At 34.6% G+C, this 15,670-nt stretch overlaps 1 protein-coding gene across 3 annotated transcripts in view; it reads left to right on the forward strand.

Annotated features, from left to right (window-relative positions):
* The window catches only part of LOC120624240 (cytochrome b reductase 1-like), a 102,656-nt gene extending 88,975 nt beyond the window's left edge, over positions 1-13,681 (forward strand). Inside the window, exons 3-7 of one of the 3 annotated variants that reach the window (XM_039890680.1) lie at positions 2,633-2,868; positions 3,613-3,815; positions 5,107-5,276; positions 7,211-7,318; positions 10,340-13,681. In XM_039890680.1, the coding sequence (XP_039746614.1) occupies positions 2,633-2,868; positions 3,613-3,815; positions 5,107-5,276; positions 7,211-7,318; positions 10,340-10,487 (865 nt within the window). In that variant the 3' untranslated portion in view covers positions 10,488-13,681. Of the gene's footprint in view, positions 1-2,632; positions 2,869-3,612; positions 3,816-5,106; positions 5,277-7,210; positions 9,219-10,339 lie in introns of those variants that run through there. The other 2 variants (XM_039890678.1, XM_039890679.1) reach the window with 2 other exon arrangements.
* The last annotated feature ends 1,989 nt before the right edge of the window (positions 13,682-15,670 follow it).

Consider the following 15,670-nt stretch of genomic DNA (forward strand, 5'->3'; position numbering starts at 1 on the left):
AAAAATGTTATATTTCATGGAAGAGGGCTCCAATGGCATAGTAATTCCGACGGCCGAGGGGCGCAGTGGGCAGCGACCCTGCTTTCTAAGTCCAATGCCGTGGGTTCGATTCCCACAACTGGAAAATGTTGGTGTGATGAACATGAATGTTTTTCAGTGTCTGGGTGTTTATCTGTATATTATAAGTATTTATGTGTATTATATTCATAAAAAAATATTCATCAGCTATCTCAGTACCCATAACACAAGCTACGCTTACTTTGGGGCTAGATGGCGATGTGTGTGTATTGTCGTTGTTTATTTATTTATTTATTAATTACTTTAGTATGTACTTGTCCATCTTAACTAAATCGGTCATTTCCTAGCTACCTAAGCCTACTACCCTACCTAGCTAATAAAATAGCCGCGGCGGAACTCAAACAAAGTTCATATCAGTTGTATAAAACGTTATAGGCACCTAAGTATATAGAGATTCATCAGACGAGATCTCCCCTGTCCTTGGCATCCGGTGCTTTCATCTCTCGCTACTTGACACCTCTGCGGCCCTCACAAGCGGCATTACGTTAAGGACATAGTTACCTATATATATAATGTACCTATATCTTGCAATCATCGGTAGAATTCTAACTTTGTAAAATGGGTTAGTATGCATAAGTACTCTATGGTCTAACGCATTACGTTAGAACTGCCGTCATGCAGTGTTATGTCCTAAGTTTTGTTATATTTCAACTGACAGCACCTTTCAAATTTCAGACCATGTAAAACAAAGCAAAGTTAACCCAAGAGTAGGCGCGTAGGTGGGGAGCATTTTGCCGCTCCTTATCATTGACCATTTTAATTAGGAATATCTTCAGAATTATTTGTTTTTTCTTATTGAAAATTTTAAATTAATTGTGGCGGATTGCACTGAAGGCGTCCAACCTTTAGGCACGAGTAAGGAACGAAAGTAGGGGTTGTACCGACATAACAAAATAGCGCAAACTTAACCGGAAATAGTTTTAGGAATAACTAACGTTTTTTTTGTTGATAGCAGCCAAATGTTCAATGCGCGCCTACAGTTAAGTATTTCATCGATATTTATGACACGGTTTATTATGAGAATCCATACGTCAATGAAATCCAGTACATTTGTTCGAAACTTAATGGTATACTGAACTTATTAGTAACCCTAAGCAAGTCAAAACCTGTTTGCATGGAAGTAGATAACTGAAGCTCCAGTGATCTTGAAAGGCAACCGCAACACTGTAGATACTAAAGTTTCACAGCAGTTGTGACCGCGACATTGTTCTTTTACCTTTCTTGTAATACTAGACAGTTTCCCACGACTTGACACAACAACATTTTTGACCAGTATTATTTTCCCATGCAAACTTTCATTAGCACTCATTGTAGGAAAGCGACCCACCGGGTCACGTCGCCCGCTCGCATTATTACAGCTTCGTTTACCTCAGCTCCTAAGGATTGTTGCGTGATATTAAAAAGTGTATAACCTTCCTCAAAAAATCTTTTTCATATTATCCGGTAGTATATATAACGAGATTACGTTTATAGCTAATGGTATGTCATGGTTAATTTATTTATAGTGTAACGCGCAAAGATGTACCAACTGCAAATTTTTTTGCGGCTTCTTAATGGTTCTGTTCCGGATAGCAAAGGGTAGCCTGTAGTTTTATGAAAAGTCAAGTCCTGCTTGTAGATTCTATTGAAAAAATCAGACACAAATCCTGTAGTCGTGTAACTCTTTTTATGTCAATATGATTGTGTTAAAAAAAATCGAAATGCAGAAAAGGCTCGTCAAAAAGCCCCCTCCCTGGTTACTCCAGGGCCAAAAGTGCCCATCGGACCGGCAACATTGCCGCGCTGTATAGCGATGGACAACCTCTTTGATTGATTAAATATGCAGTTAAATTGTAGGTCTGAATGTGAATCTGTAGGTCAAAAACTAGTACATTTTTGTGAAAATAAACGAACGACGTTTTTGTTTTAAATATATTGCACCCTGCAAATGTATTGCGTATGTTGCAGTTAGTACGCTGCTGTTAATAAAAGCTCTTCATTAAATTAAAGCTTTAGCAGCGTGGCGCTCCGCAATATTATCCACATTAAATCTGCAATAAAACCTCCCTCGTTTAAACTCTGGAAATACGTGCTTTTATGCTAGTTTTAGATGGATTAAAGTTAAGGTAGGTTCAAGCTGAACTCGACACTTTTCCATTTCATCAAAAAAAAACGTTTTGATTTTGATATTAACGGTTCTACACCACTTCCTCCTTGTCGTGTCACTAGCTCGTTCCACCAGCACGAATTCATTACCGCTTATTTTGGTTGTAAGTTAACTGGCTAACATCTGCCATTCATAAAATTGTAGTTGGGTAGCTTTTGATAAAATTCTGGCACTTTCTGCTCGTCAATAATCTTTGTGCACAAAGAAACGTTTATCTGTTGCTCCATTATTGCGTGAAAAAAAGAACAGTACAACAGAAAAAAAAGAAAGTACCTGGATGATCGAGCTTATTTTGGTAAATCAAAAAAAATCCGAGGAAAAAAATATATGGTATATAACCTACAAGAATTGCTGCTCGTTTAAAGGTTTTTGCTAAAATCCGCTCACCTATTGTTTCTTCTTTTCCAGACAACGCAGCCGTTCGTATGATTCGGAAGAACACGAACGGGGAGCTTGCGAATGGTGCGAGTACGCGTTGGTCATCACCCTTGCTACCATCCTACTCATCGGTGTCTCCGCATTGACCATCTTCTGGACCTTCTTCTACAGAGAAGGATATGGCTGGGCTGACGATCTCCCTGAGAAGCAGTTCAACCTTCATCCGACGCTTATGATTGCGGGATTTATCACTTTTAGTGGTTTCTGTAAGTGATAATATAAATTATCTATATTTAAAAAGATCGAGAGAATTTCAAGATAGTATAACTACGACCTGCAGACCTAAGTCTAATTTGGCCCTTTGTATTCTCGTTACAAGACTCACAGAGTTTATGCAGCCTGTTAAACACCATTTTTTTTTATAACAAGCCCTTTATTAATTCTCACAGTGATGGTGCAGTGTAAATTAGCCTGATTTGTTATGGGTATAGCAGTCATATTAAGCCCATAACCCCCAATTGTTTCTACGCGGTATCGTACTACAAAGCTAAGTCGCTTAGCGGCTGGCAAGCGATAGTAAGAGCTATGCTCGGAGTTTATCTAGATAAACAAAATGAGAAGATCAATTAAAAAATGATGATAATGATGATTACACCTAGTTTACCCAGTGATAATAAATAAATAAAAATTGGGACAGTTGCCTGAACGTGTCCTCCGAGGATGGACGTAACAACTCAATGTGGAGCTCTAAACTAAAAATAGTAAATACCCTACGTCAGTTATTTTCAGTTACCAAGCCGAATCGACTAATTTGCGTTATTGGCACTATCCGGCAATATTCTGGGTAAAGATCAGTAACATACTTGGTCCAAAAAGTGACCTTTCTAAAGGCAAGACCAAGCCGCGGCGTCTTACCATGCGATCTTAGTTTAAGTGTGCGTCCTGCGAGCGACTATTACGTGTCATCGAGATTATTATAATATTATAATTATTATTATTAAATTTTTCAGCGGTGCTGCTATATCGCATCTGCCGGTGCTTCAGACGCATATACGTCAAACTGCTGCACGCGATCTTTCATGCTCTGGCATTCCCGTGCATCGTCATTGGTTTCCTCGCCGTCCTTGACTTTCATAACAAGAAGGGAATCAACAACTTCTACTCTCTTCACAGCTGGATTGGCTTAGTGGCTATGGGACTGTTTGGACTTCAGGTAATTATTTATTTTATTTTATTTTTATTGGAGAACATTTATTTATTATTATCATCAAAATTTTTTTACCTACTTTCGATTATAGGCGAAGCAGCAATCTTGACGAAGTTTGTCCCAGAATTAGCTTGTATTCTGGTTTCGAACATAGGATAGGTGCTTGTTAAGCCGGAAAATTGAAGAATTCCTACTAGAATAATAGAAGTATTTTTCAGCTAGTTACTTTAAAGGGCAAACCTATTGAAGAATTATCTGAAGGCTTCGGTTGTAGTTATATACTACTGTTCTCAAACATACTTTGAAACATGGGCATACCAGCCACACCTTCATAAAGACGTGCGGGTTTAGGTATAGGTAATTCATTAAATGCAAATCGAACCTCATTAAAAGATTAAATTTAAAATTAACGAAGCTTAAAAAACATAGGTATGTCAAAAATTTGGTGTGGACTTCACAGACCTTGTAGGTTTGGAACGCTCTTAACTTTAGATTAGTAGAGGGACGATTTGCACATGCCTTAAAAGTCCATATTATAAATAATATAAATAAAAAGTTCTAGTTTGAGTTAACTGACTAACGCTTCCTGATAAACTTGTATTTCTTTATTGTACAGGTTGTATGTAGGTATGATGGAATACTTAACACCAGCTTTTGCCTGTGACATCGTCCTCTTTCTTATGTGGCGATGAAAAGTATCCTCTTTATTTTCCGAGTAAAGCGTTTCCAAGATGCACTCTATCAATATTTTAGCGAGATCTGTTTAGCTGTGAAGCTTTACATAAGTAAGAAATTCAATTTTTGTAATCCCACTAAAACTTTATCAGGATAAAATCCTATGCCGTTTACAGTATGCAAGATTTAGGCAAAAGTGTCAAATTTCATCAAGAACAGTTGTTCAACAAAACACAAATAAATCATACTCATGGTATTTCACGTATTCAAAAGGTAAACCAATAAGCGACCAAATATGGAGAATCTTGTATTGCATAATACAAAGGTATCGACTATCACTACATAATTTACTTGTTACTTGTTACCAAGAAAAAAAACATACTAGTCATACGAATAAAGTAAGAACATTATACGAGCTCGTTAAAATTTCAAATTGCATTGTCAGACTCTCGCATTTAACTTCACTACTCTGACATAAAATTTCTTATAAAAATAAACTCTCAAAACTCTTGTAAAGTTTCATATTCACTCAGAGAGCAATTGGGAATTTTGCGAAATCGCTTAAACTCATACGTTCTTGAAGACGGCTAGGTATTTTAAAGTTTTCTTTTTTGTTTTGCAGTATGCCGTCGGTTTCTTCAGCTTCCTTCTACTGTTGATTTGTAACAAAGGCACGGCTAACTTCCGTGCATCTTTGGTGCCCATACACGCTGCTTTTGGCGTCCTCACTTTTGTTCTCGGAGTGTGCGCTTGCGTCACCGGACTGACTGAAAAGGCTCTCTTCACCCTTGGGTATGTACATTTTTCTAATGGATATTCGGCAAAGTTTGGTATAGTAGCTCACATAACCTATACAAATATTCTATTAGGTACATTTGAGGGCATATACAGGCGTACTGCCATTTACTGCAGTTGACAAATCTATCAGTGTATTTATAGTCGAATAGCTCTCGTTAGACAATAGTTAAAATAATAGGCATTGAGGTTTTCTGACAAGGAATTCTCAGAGCCAGTCAGCAGTTTGATGTTGTCTACATCCGTGCCTCGGATCGCACACCAAGACGGTTATTTTAACGCGGTTAATATTGGACTAGAACCTAGGCTTAAAAAGCATAAGTGGGTCATAAATAGGCTGATTTGGTTTACATTTCAAAGCAGTCCGTCTGTATACACATGTAGCTATTAGATAGGTAATACTTAGTTACCGTTGACAAACTTTGAAGTACTTAGTAGGTAGCTGGTAGGTACTTATTTGATTAAACATTATGATAGGCCCCAATATTTCCTTTAGTTTGCACTATGATAGATTTTAGAACGTGTTAGAGAAATAGGTCATACAAATTTATTAACTTTTAGGGTATTATTAGATTTATATAATTGAAAACACATAATAACCAACATTTCACTTTAGAAACGCTACTTTGGGAGAATTAAGGTACACACATTTTTCAATCAGTTTACTGTCGTTTATTCTGCCAGTAAATTCAGGCTTACATAAATGTTAACGTTTTGAAAATTTTAAATGTATATGTTGCATCTAGATTTGCATCAATGCATGGATGTGCTTTTTTCAGTTTGATCATTGTACCTCGTCCCAAAAACAGGGCTTGGAACCTGTTTCAAAATAAACATAGGTTAAAACGGTTTCTTATTTCAGATTCGCTAAAAAAAATTGATTTGATAATGGTATATTATGTTATATTAGACTGCTCTGACTATTAACCGGTTGATTTCACACGGGGTCAAGGAAACGTAGAAAGATTGCGCGCGCTGCTAAGTGAAAGACCGAACTCAAGCGGTCAGTCACCGCAGTCAACATCTTAATCAATAAACCTTTTATTAACCGGTTAATAGATTATATTCCCTGTTACTGCTTTCAAATATTGACCAGTTATAGAGAACTTTTTTACAAACGAAGTCGCTGTACGAACTATTAAACTGGTTTCAAGCCCTACCCTATTCAATAAGCACGATCGCACTCAAACATTTTTTTCATAACCATACATTTGCAAAAAGATTGTCTCGTCTCGTCCTGTTTTACTTACCTACTTTCTATACATTGTCAACTACACCAGCAAACGATACCTCCAGGGAAATGGTTTATTATACTTAAGGCGGTAGTTGTCCTATATAACTCATGAATGTATGATAGAGTATATCATAATAATATACTATTGGATGTATGGATGATACATTAGAGGAGAGGTTTTCGCACAAAATGAAGTTGTCAAAAAGTTATGAATAGTGTTGTTCTGCATAATTATGGAGTCTAATCTGCAGTTTTATTGAACTTTTCTATTCTTATATGAAACAACACAAATGAACTACTTAACGTTTTATTTTCGTTTAGCTCAGTATGCTAGATAATATTTCAATTATAAACTTTCTTTAATTTTGATACGTCTGCAAGTACCTCCTGAGTGGCACTAGATTGGTTTCATTAATAAATGAGGTTTTATCATTTTTAACAATTCCTTTGTGGATCTTCCAATACACGTGATGCTGAATTGGCACACCTAAAAGGCAAATAAACAAAAGAAAGGTTTTATTCTGGTGGTACCGTTTGGTGGTGACAATGAATAGATTCCCTTACATAAAGATATACTTATATGTTAGTAAAATGTCGCTAGTCTGATCTTACGCGTTTAAGTTGCTATGTGACGTATGAAAACTTAATAGTTTTTTCTGCATGTTGTGTTAGTGCTTCTATGTATGCATATTCACAGCGCGGATCGATACAGCGGCCTGCCGGATGAGGGAGTGATCATCAACGCCATCGGAGTTACCATCATTGCCATACTAGCTGTGGTCATGTACATTCTGTCGAGGAACAAATTCAGAGCTGAAGCCCGCGATATTAGAGCCTCTGTTGATTTGTAGATCTATGTTCACGTACATTTCCACTGACTGCCATTTCAACAAACGTGTGTGACGATGTTTAGAGGGATATCTGGGATAGCAACCCACCAATAAAATCGTTTCCTTTTTAAATTTAGATATGGGTAATCCTATAATTGTTGATTTTGTGTCCAGAATCATAAAATAAATGTTTTTGAAAAGTTTATCTATGGATTTAAGGTCGAAGAAATAATTATTTACTTATGACCGTTGATGCTTTAGTATAGAGAAAAACTATTGATGATTTCCTAAGACCAAATCTTTCTACGATGCTTGTTCCAAAAACTCGTCAATAATCCACGGAATACAAAGTTTTCACGACTGTGGTTAAGTTGCGTATCATACGTTAAATTGGAAGAATTTTTTTAGAAGTAGGTACCTACAAATTATTACAATTGGTTTTATTTATATGAATAAACTATAAAGAAGGCCACGGCTTAGGACTGCGTAAACCGCGGCTATACCTTTCCCTATGAATCCCTGTACATCTATCGATGTTTGCTAGGTATCCCCACACATGTCTGATAAAAAGGCGGTCTTTCTTCTCTTCGATCAATAATTCACTAGATAGAGAAAGATCCCAGGGCCACCAAACGTCACGTATTTTCTGACGAAGGAAATGTGGACGATAGAGTAGTGTTAGTATGTACTAAGAACGCATGCCTACCTGCTGTCTGGTGGCTCTGGGATCTTGGACTAAGATGTATGCTGTCAGTCGTCAAAAAGTGTCTATGAAAAATATGTTCCCACTATATAATTGTTAACTAGTATGCTAGTGAACTATACGTGCATAAAAGCAAAAGTGATGGAATATGTAATATCTTATTTTGAGCGTCAACATCGAAATTATAAGGGATATTTAATATTTTCATATACATATTTAAAAATAACCGAGCGTTTTAACGAAAACAGGTCAATATATATTTTTGTTACTGTTATTCGTTCGTGTATTTTAACTCAGGAAACTAAAATATCACTTGAAATAACGGATAAAAATATTGTGAGTACATTCCTGAGAGTTCTGCATAACTTTCTCAAAGATATGTGAAGTCTACCGTTAAGCTCTTTGCCAGTGTGGTGGAACCCATCTAATTCTGAGAGGAGACCCATGCCCTTAGTGTATCGGTAATGGGTTGATAATAAAGATGATGATTTGTTTGGTGTGAATATTATCTAGAACCGACATTATTGGTCGAAATATTTACATAGTTTTTTTTGGTGAAGTAATTAGGTAGTCCGAATCCTTTTGTTTATAACACCTGTAAAATACGTAGTAGGTACGTAAAATCCAAAGGCAGGGTACTACAAGTAATAATTAAATATAATTTGTTTATTAAAAGACTCAGTAAAAATAACGAGTCAAAAACAAAAAACTAAATATAAATCACGATCATAACTTGACGCAGTTAGTTGCCTGGTGACGATTCATCTTAAATAATATCAATTATTTGTTGGTTTGAGCGCTACCATGATGCATTCATACAGACAGACAGATAGTCATATGAAAAACAAGCATCTTTTGCGACGGGAATTAAGCTACTAAGTATTTAGCATCTATAGAATAAAAATAAAGATTTTTTTCCTTAGTAACTATCGTTAGGTTTTATAAAAGTATTATAATAGATTTTTTAATTTTTTTCTTTATTATACAATATATTGAAAATCGTGTACAGTAAAATATTTAAAAGTACCTATATATGTACAAATCTGGAGGCTTTTATATCTCGAATTGTATTATGTACCTACCTAATAGTAGATTCGGTCTGTATCAGACCAAATATTATAGAATGCAATGAGTTTTAATTAAGAAATAAATTAATTTTAAAAACCTATTTAGCGTGAATTGTAAGTTGTTTATTTTACAAATTGATTTTAATGTAAAATTTTATTGCGATACATTAAAATATTGTGATGTGATTCGACTTTTGATTTTTCCACCACCTTGTTGCGGTTGGTTGCTTATTAATATGTGACTAATACCGGTAATAAATCATGCTTTTTACTAATATTACTAACTTTTTGATTTATTTTTAATTCAAGTAGAAATATTTCATAATCACAGGGATTAAGAATTTTTTTTTACTCATATTTTTGTAGTTTTAGAAGAGTTCATGTTATAATGAACTAGATTACTAGATTTCTACAAACTCTTATTTTCAAAAAAGCTTGTAGAAATCTAGATAATATTGTTAATAAATCTGTACACAAATATTTCAAATGAAAGCTCTTAAAGTAGTGCAACCACTTTTTTTTTCTTGGAAAACGAATAGCACTGTTTTAAGACATGCTAAATGAGTTAAGTTTAATATTTGGTGTAGAATTGGCACCATAGGTAAAGCCTTTCGAAAACCATATCGACTCGACACGAACTTCACTTATGTTAGAGCATGAAAAAGCTTTTGTGCAGTATTAAGTAGGTTTCCATTGAGTGGGCAAGCCGTCAAGTTATCGTCACCACGTTGAATTTGCACTGATATGGCAGGATTAATAATCGATACAGAGTTGTAGACTGGTTGACAACGCGTTGCCCACTCGCTGACGCCTCGCGGGCGACCTGTTGCTTTAATACAAGATCTGCTCGCTGGCAATCGAGAAGTCGTATTCGAGTATGGAAATACTTGAACATCGGTGTAAAATGGATCTTATATTGATTTGTAAAACAAAATCAAAAGTACCGGATTTGCGACTCAAAACGTGTGACATAAGGTCTTTTTTATTCTGACGATAGAGTTTGATATGCGAAAAAGACTCCTCGATAGCGAGCCAGCAAATCTTGTACCTACTAAGGCTACAGTGGACGACGTGTTGTAGAGTTGCTCAATGTGAATCGAAAGTTGAATTAAAATGAGTCGATTAGTGAGCGAAGGGCTTTACCTGTATCAAAAAAGAGGATTTAAAACCTAATAACTACATACTTTTCATGATTCTAACTAACCCGGGGGGCATGCGGTGTGCAGGAGTGCGGAATACGCAATGATGCCGACCGAGGCGATTGTGATAAACGCCATCGGGATGTCGGTGGTGGCAGTGGCAATCGTGGTACTCTACACCGTGCGCGGCACTGGCGGGTACCGGCTGCGCAAGGTGGCGCAGAATCCCAGCTAAGCGCCGAATGGACTACCTACACCCACAGCACAACCTAGCGGTAACCCTTCGGCTTGCATAGTGTAGTCTCTGTTCAGAAACTAAAAAAATCCTAATTTAAAAACTATCTACCTACTGACAATATGATTGGTCTTCCTACCTTTATTTGCGTGCCAATACTTAATAAGGAAAGAAATGAAGAAAAGATACACAAATTTATATTTGTGTTTCTATACTCTTTATTTGGCCACCACTAATAGTTAAAGAAACAGAAGAAGAATAGATAAACAAAGACAGAAGCAGAATACAAAAGGCGGCCTAATTGCATAGTAGCAATCTCTACCCGGCAAGTCCGGCAACTAGTTGATATAGTGTTCAAAGTTGCCGTACTCGATGAGCGAAATTGAGGTCGCGGTATGTAAGTATAGAGGCAGGATCTATAGATGTTGCAAGACCTGATTTTAGGATACAGGGGCAACTTCGCACCACCAAAATAATAATTCACTAAATCAGAATTGACCGTCATTTTTAATCTGAAGGCACAAAATTTTGCTTAGGTACCTAATACCTCAGTTAGCATTAACTACAGATGAACCTTTTTTTAAAGTTTACTGAACATAGACTATGCTTTCAATATGAACGTACAACACCCAATTATTGTAAATTCTTCTTTATGCTTAAAAACTTCAATTTTATAACTTTAATTAAGCATAAAGTTGAACATTATTTTACTTGTTAGTTCATTAAAAACCGGCTTACTTCTCATAGAAGCGAAATTTAATTTAGGGTTTGCGATGTTTATAAAAAAAATATGACCCTTAGCTCAATCTGTTGACTTTAGGTTGAAAAGTATACCGAGTGTAGATTTGAATCCAGTAAATGAAATCGTTTAGGAGTCACGTGTTATTTAAAATTGTCCTATGTAGTAAAATAGGCCTCTTCGCATTACCGTTAACGTAATCCGCTAGGGGGTTATTCCCTTAAATATATAGGTAGGTAATGTAACCGCAAACTTTATCGTACGAGTTGAGTTGGCTTTAAATCTCACACTCGTGGTACAGATTTATTGGTAGTAGCTCAGCGATGTTATGATTATTAATGAGGTTGTGCGTTGTTCTATTTTTAAAATTTTAAATTTTTATAATAAAAAAGTTTATTCCGTCTTTAAAATTGCGACGACTGAGATTGGGCATGTTTTTGGGCATTTTTTTTCTATTTCAATATAAACAACTAAAGTAGTAGTTAGAGTTTGGAACTAGTATCTAATAAGGACAGGATTTTTTTTAAACATTATTAAGGACAACCAATGAAGACAACTATTTATTTCAACATACTTGTTACTATACTCGCTATTTTGTGGTAACCAAACGATTACACGTATGTATTAGTAGTGTTAATATTCGAATCGAAGGAATCAAAATGATTTCTTGTTCCATAACAATTAACAGGAACAGTTAAATTCGTTTATATGTTTTATTTATCAGCTACCTTATAATAAAATAAATCAGTGGCCATATACCAAATGTTAGGTACAGTACTGTGTTATCAACATTTTTAATAGGCTGTAAGGCAGTTAAGGTAATATTTTAGACATAATCTGTATATAAATTTAATTAATGTAATGTGCGAGTGTTCGATAGCTGTAGAATGTGATTGATTTGTAGTGAATGTCTATCCTTAAATATTTATTATTAGTAAAAAATATGCTATCAGAATAAAAGTAGCCTCAACCAAAATATTTATCAGCACTTGACAAACGGGCAAAACATAAGTTCAGCTGATCATAATGATGGTATTTAAAGCTAACGAATCAGGAATCGTCATGGTATTTATTAAAAATACTGCTAAATTTTGGATTAGGTAACTTTTATCCTGATGTTACAAATTTAAGACATCCATTAGTAGCAAGTGTTTCATCCTTAACATTTTTAAAGTATTGGATAAGAGTTTTTGCTGCAAACATTTTAAAGGAGTAATAGAACAGTGATATAAATCTCCAAATGATAAACGAAATAATTTGTTAATATAATATTATCATATATTTAGTGATCGGTGTACGTCTGTACTATTACATATAAGCGAAGTGTTCATTCAAGTTGCCAAATTCGATGTAACGTCTTGTGGTAAAACTTGTTATAATCAATTTACTGCGTATTACATACATGTAGCATGTTTATCAGTAATTATGTAGAATAACGCTCAATGTGTTTATACGTGGTGTACCTTCATATTATTTCTTTATGTAGAAATTGAGTAAGGTTTCTATTAATTATTAGGTAAATGTTATTTATATTCCATTTTTGTAAAAAAAATAACATTCCAATGAGAAGTTTGAAGCTTTTAATCGTACCGTTTTTTTACGAAAATATTATACAATCCGAAGACTGTAATGGCACGGGCACATAAGCAACACTCCACTCCACATGGCAATCCAATATTAGTATTTTACCAACATCTGCGAGTATAACAAGTCAAAAGTGAATACATATATAATTGTGGTTATTGGGTATGAAAAATGCTTAAATTCGATTTGTACTAAACAAGAGTAGCGTGGCGTGTTGTTAATGTGATCCTAGCATAATTGTAAGTAGTTTCGTCGTTTAATTAACAATTGCGATAATTTTTACTCTGTGCAAAACGCATATTTACAAATTTGAAATATTCCCGATTTTTTGGATCCCTTTTGAAAACACTGGGGCCAAGTTTTTATATAATAGAACCCTACCTTAATTCCGCGATATAAAAACACAGTTTCTAACCAATGTTAGATCATAAAAAATAATAGTACCTGCATGCTAATTAAAATTAGGACTTATCTGAAAACTGTGAATACCTATTTTAAATCTTGCATTTTTTGCAAATTTATATTAACAGAATAATTCTTAGACAATTTTAAAATTGTAATTTTTCTATATTTCACTAAAACTATATGACTTTTGAATATATAATTTGGTATTATTAGTTGTGTTGATTACAGTTGTGTATTGGTTACTGTGAATTTTATCACTGTTTTACATTTTTAAATATTTATACGCATTCATAATGGTACATTAAATTACATGTATAAAAAAAGTTGTTTTATTGATACACCGAGCCCCATAATACCTATTATTGAAGTAAATTTCAAATAAATTACCATTAGTATGCAATATAGGTAAGTATATTGCATTCAGGTATATATATTACTAGCTGTTGCCTGCGACTTCGTCTGCGTTTGTTTTTGTTTTTCGAAAGACATGTGGCATTCGATTCAGGTGTAATTCTACGCACTTTATGTATTTAGGATAGCTAAGCCTTAAATGACGGGTTGGCTGCCGTCCGCTGAGGAGTTGTGTCCTCTATCTCCAATCACATTCATCAGATCTACACGAAATTCGGGCAGAATTAAACAGACATTATAACATCTGAAGGATAAAAGTAATTATTTAAATCGGTTATCATTTGACGGCGTTATGGTGTAAAATCGTCAAACACCTACCCCACTCCCAAAAGAACTGAGCTTAATTTCGGGATAAAAAGCACCCTATATTAATTCTAATAGTTTCAGAAATATGTGTACAAAGTTTCATGATGATCGGTTCGGTAGTTTTTGTGTGAAAGCGTAACAAACAAACTTACATTCACATTTTTAATATTAGTAGGGATAGGGATTGTTTTAAAAAATATTATTCTTTTGTTAGATAGTATCGTCTCCAGGGTCTATTAGAAAAAAATAATAATTGCAAAGCTTAAAAAAGAATTAAAATAAATATCCTATAGTTAAATTCAAATTTATTTATTCATGGCGTAATTGGACAAAAGTGTAGGTTAACTAATAATTAGCCAGGCTTTTCTTTGAAAACGACAAACGGACAGCCTCAGAAATCCTGTATTCACGTAACCCGTTGTCCCTCTAGTTTTGGGTATCGATGTACCATACAATTTTTCCCGCCGTCCCGGTGCCAGTTACCTCTTACAGGTATGTAATGTTTATTAATGTGTTAGGAATGGTAACAAACGAGTATATATAGTCCATGAACTTCCAGAAATCTAGTTACCTTTTTTAAGCTAAACTTTTTTTACTAGCAATAAATTAGTCTTAACTCAAAAATCTTATAATATACGTACTAGATACTGAAGTACATACTGCGTACTATATAAACCTACTTTTACATGATGCTAAAATTTTATGCTATAAATGACAGTGTATAGTCAGTCATATTTGAAAATTTAATGTACGTTCATAAAACATTTCTAAATTCAAGAAAAAATGTGACTGCAATAATTTAAACATTAGAAGTAAGAATAAACTTACAGTGCAATATACTAGGTTACATAAAATTCATAATTCGTTTAAAGGAAATTGCATACAATTCTACAATAAACTACCAATTGTCATCTTGGAGATGTCTCTTATAAATTTCAAAGTTTGTATTAAACGTAAGCTTATAGAAAAGTCCTATTATAGTATAAAGGACTACGTAAACGATAAAAAAGCTTGGGTGTAAATTATTGCTCTAACCAGGTTGCTCTTCTAATAATTTAAAATGACATTGTGAGATGGTGATAACAAAAAAAAAACACCCGGCTAAGTTTGTTGTGGGCTTCTTCTTAGACCAGGACGCGTTTGGAACCCTCGTAGCTTTAGTTTTAAGTTTACGAATGTGGTTATCGCCATCATCTCACTACCGTGTGGTTCTTATGTACGCATCAAAAGTGCCATCTGTGGGCCTACTTGAATAAAGATATTTTTGACTTTGACTTAAAAGCAATAAATATATTTATTATTATTAGGTATTAATAAAAATTTGTAACTATGTTGTAATTTATTGAGCTAACATCGAATAATGGGATCCAGCTTTGCAGAAAGCTCAGCCCATCGCTCTGACGTATAAACGCAGGTGCCAGAGCCGTAGCAACTGAGGCTAATCGCCTAATATTGATTCAGCAGAAATTGTTTAAATATTTTTCATATTGATACTATTAAATCATATTGATAAATATAAAATTTTTGCTGATACACATCCACTGACTGTAGATACTGTACTGTAATAAAAGTATAGTGAAAAAAATCGAGGATTTTATTTTCGGTAAGTGATATTCAGTGGCGTGCACTAAGTTTCTTACCAGGGTATGCATACACCAGGGAAATTGAATGCAATAGTATAAATTCTTCTTCTATACGAGTTATATATCAATTTAAGGGTAGGTAATGCTTTTGTGGA

This window comes from Pararge aegeria, chromosome 6, assembly GCF_905163445.1.
Source record: "Pararge aegeria chromosome 6, ilParAegt1.1, whole genome shotgun sequence".
Lineage (NCBI taxonomy): Eukaryota > Metazoa > Arthropoda > Insecta > Lepidoptera > Nymphalidae > Pararge > Pararge aegeria.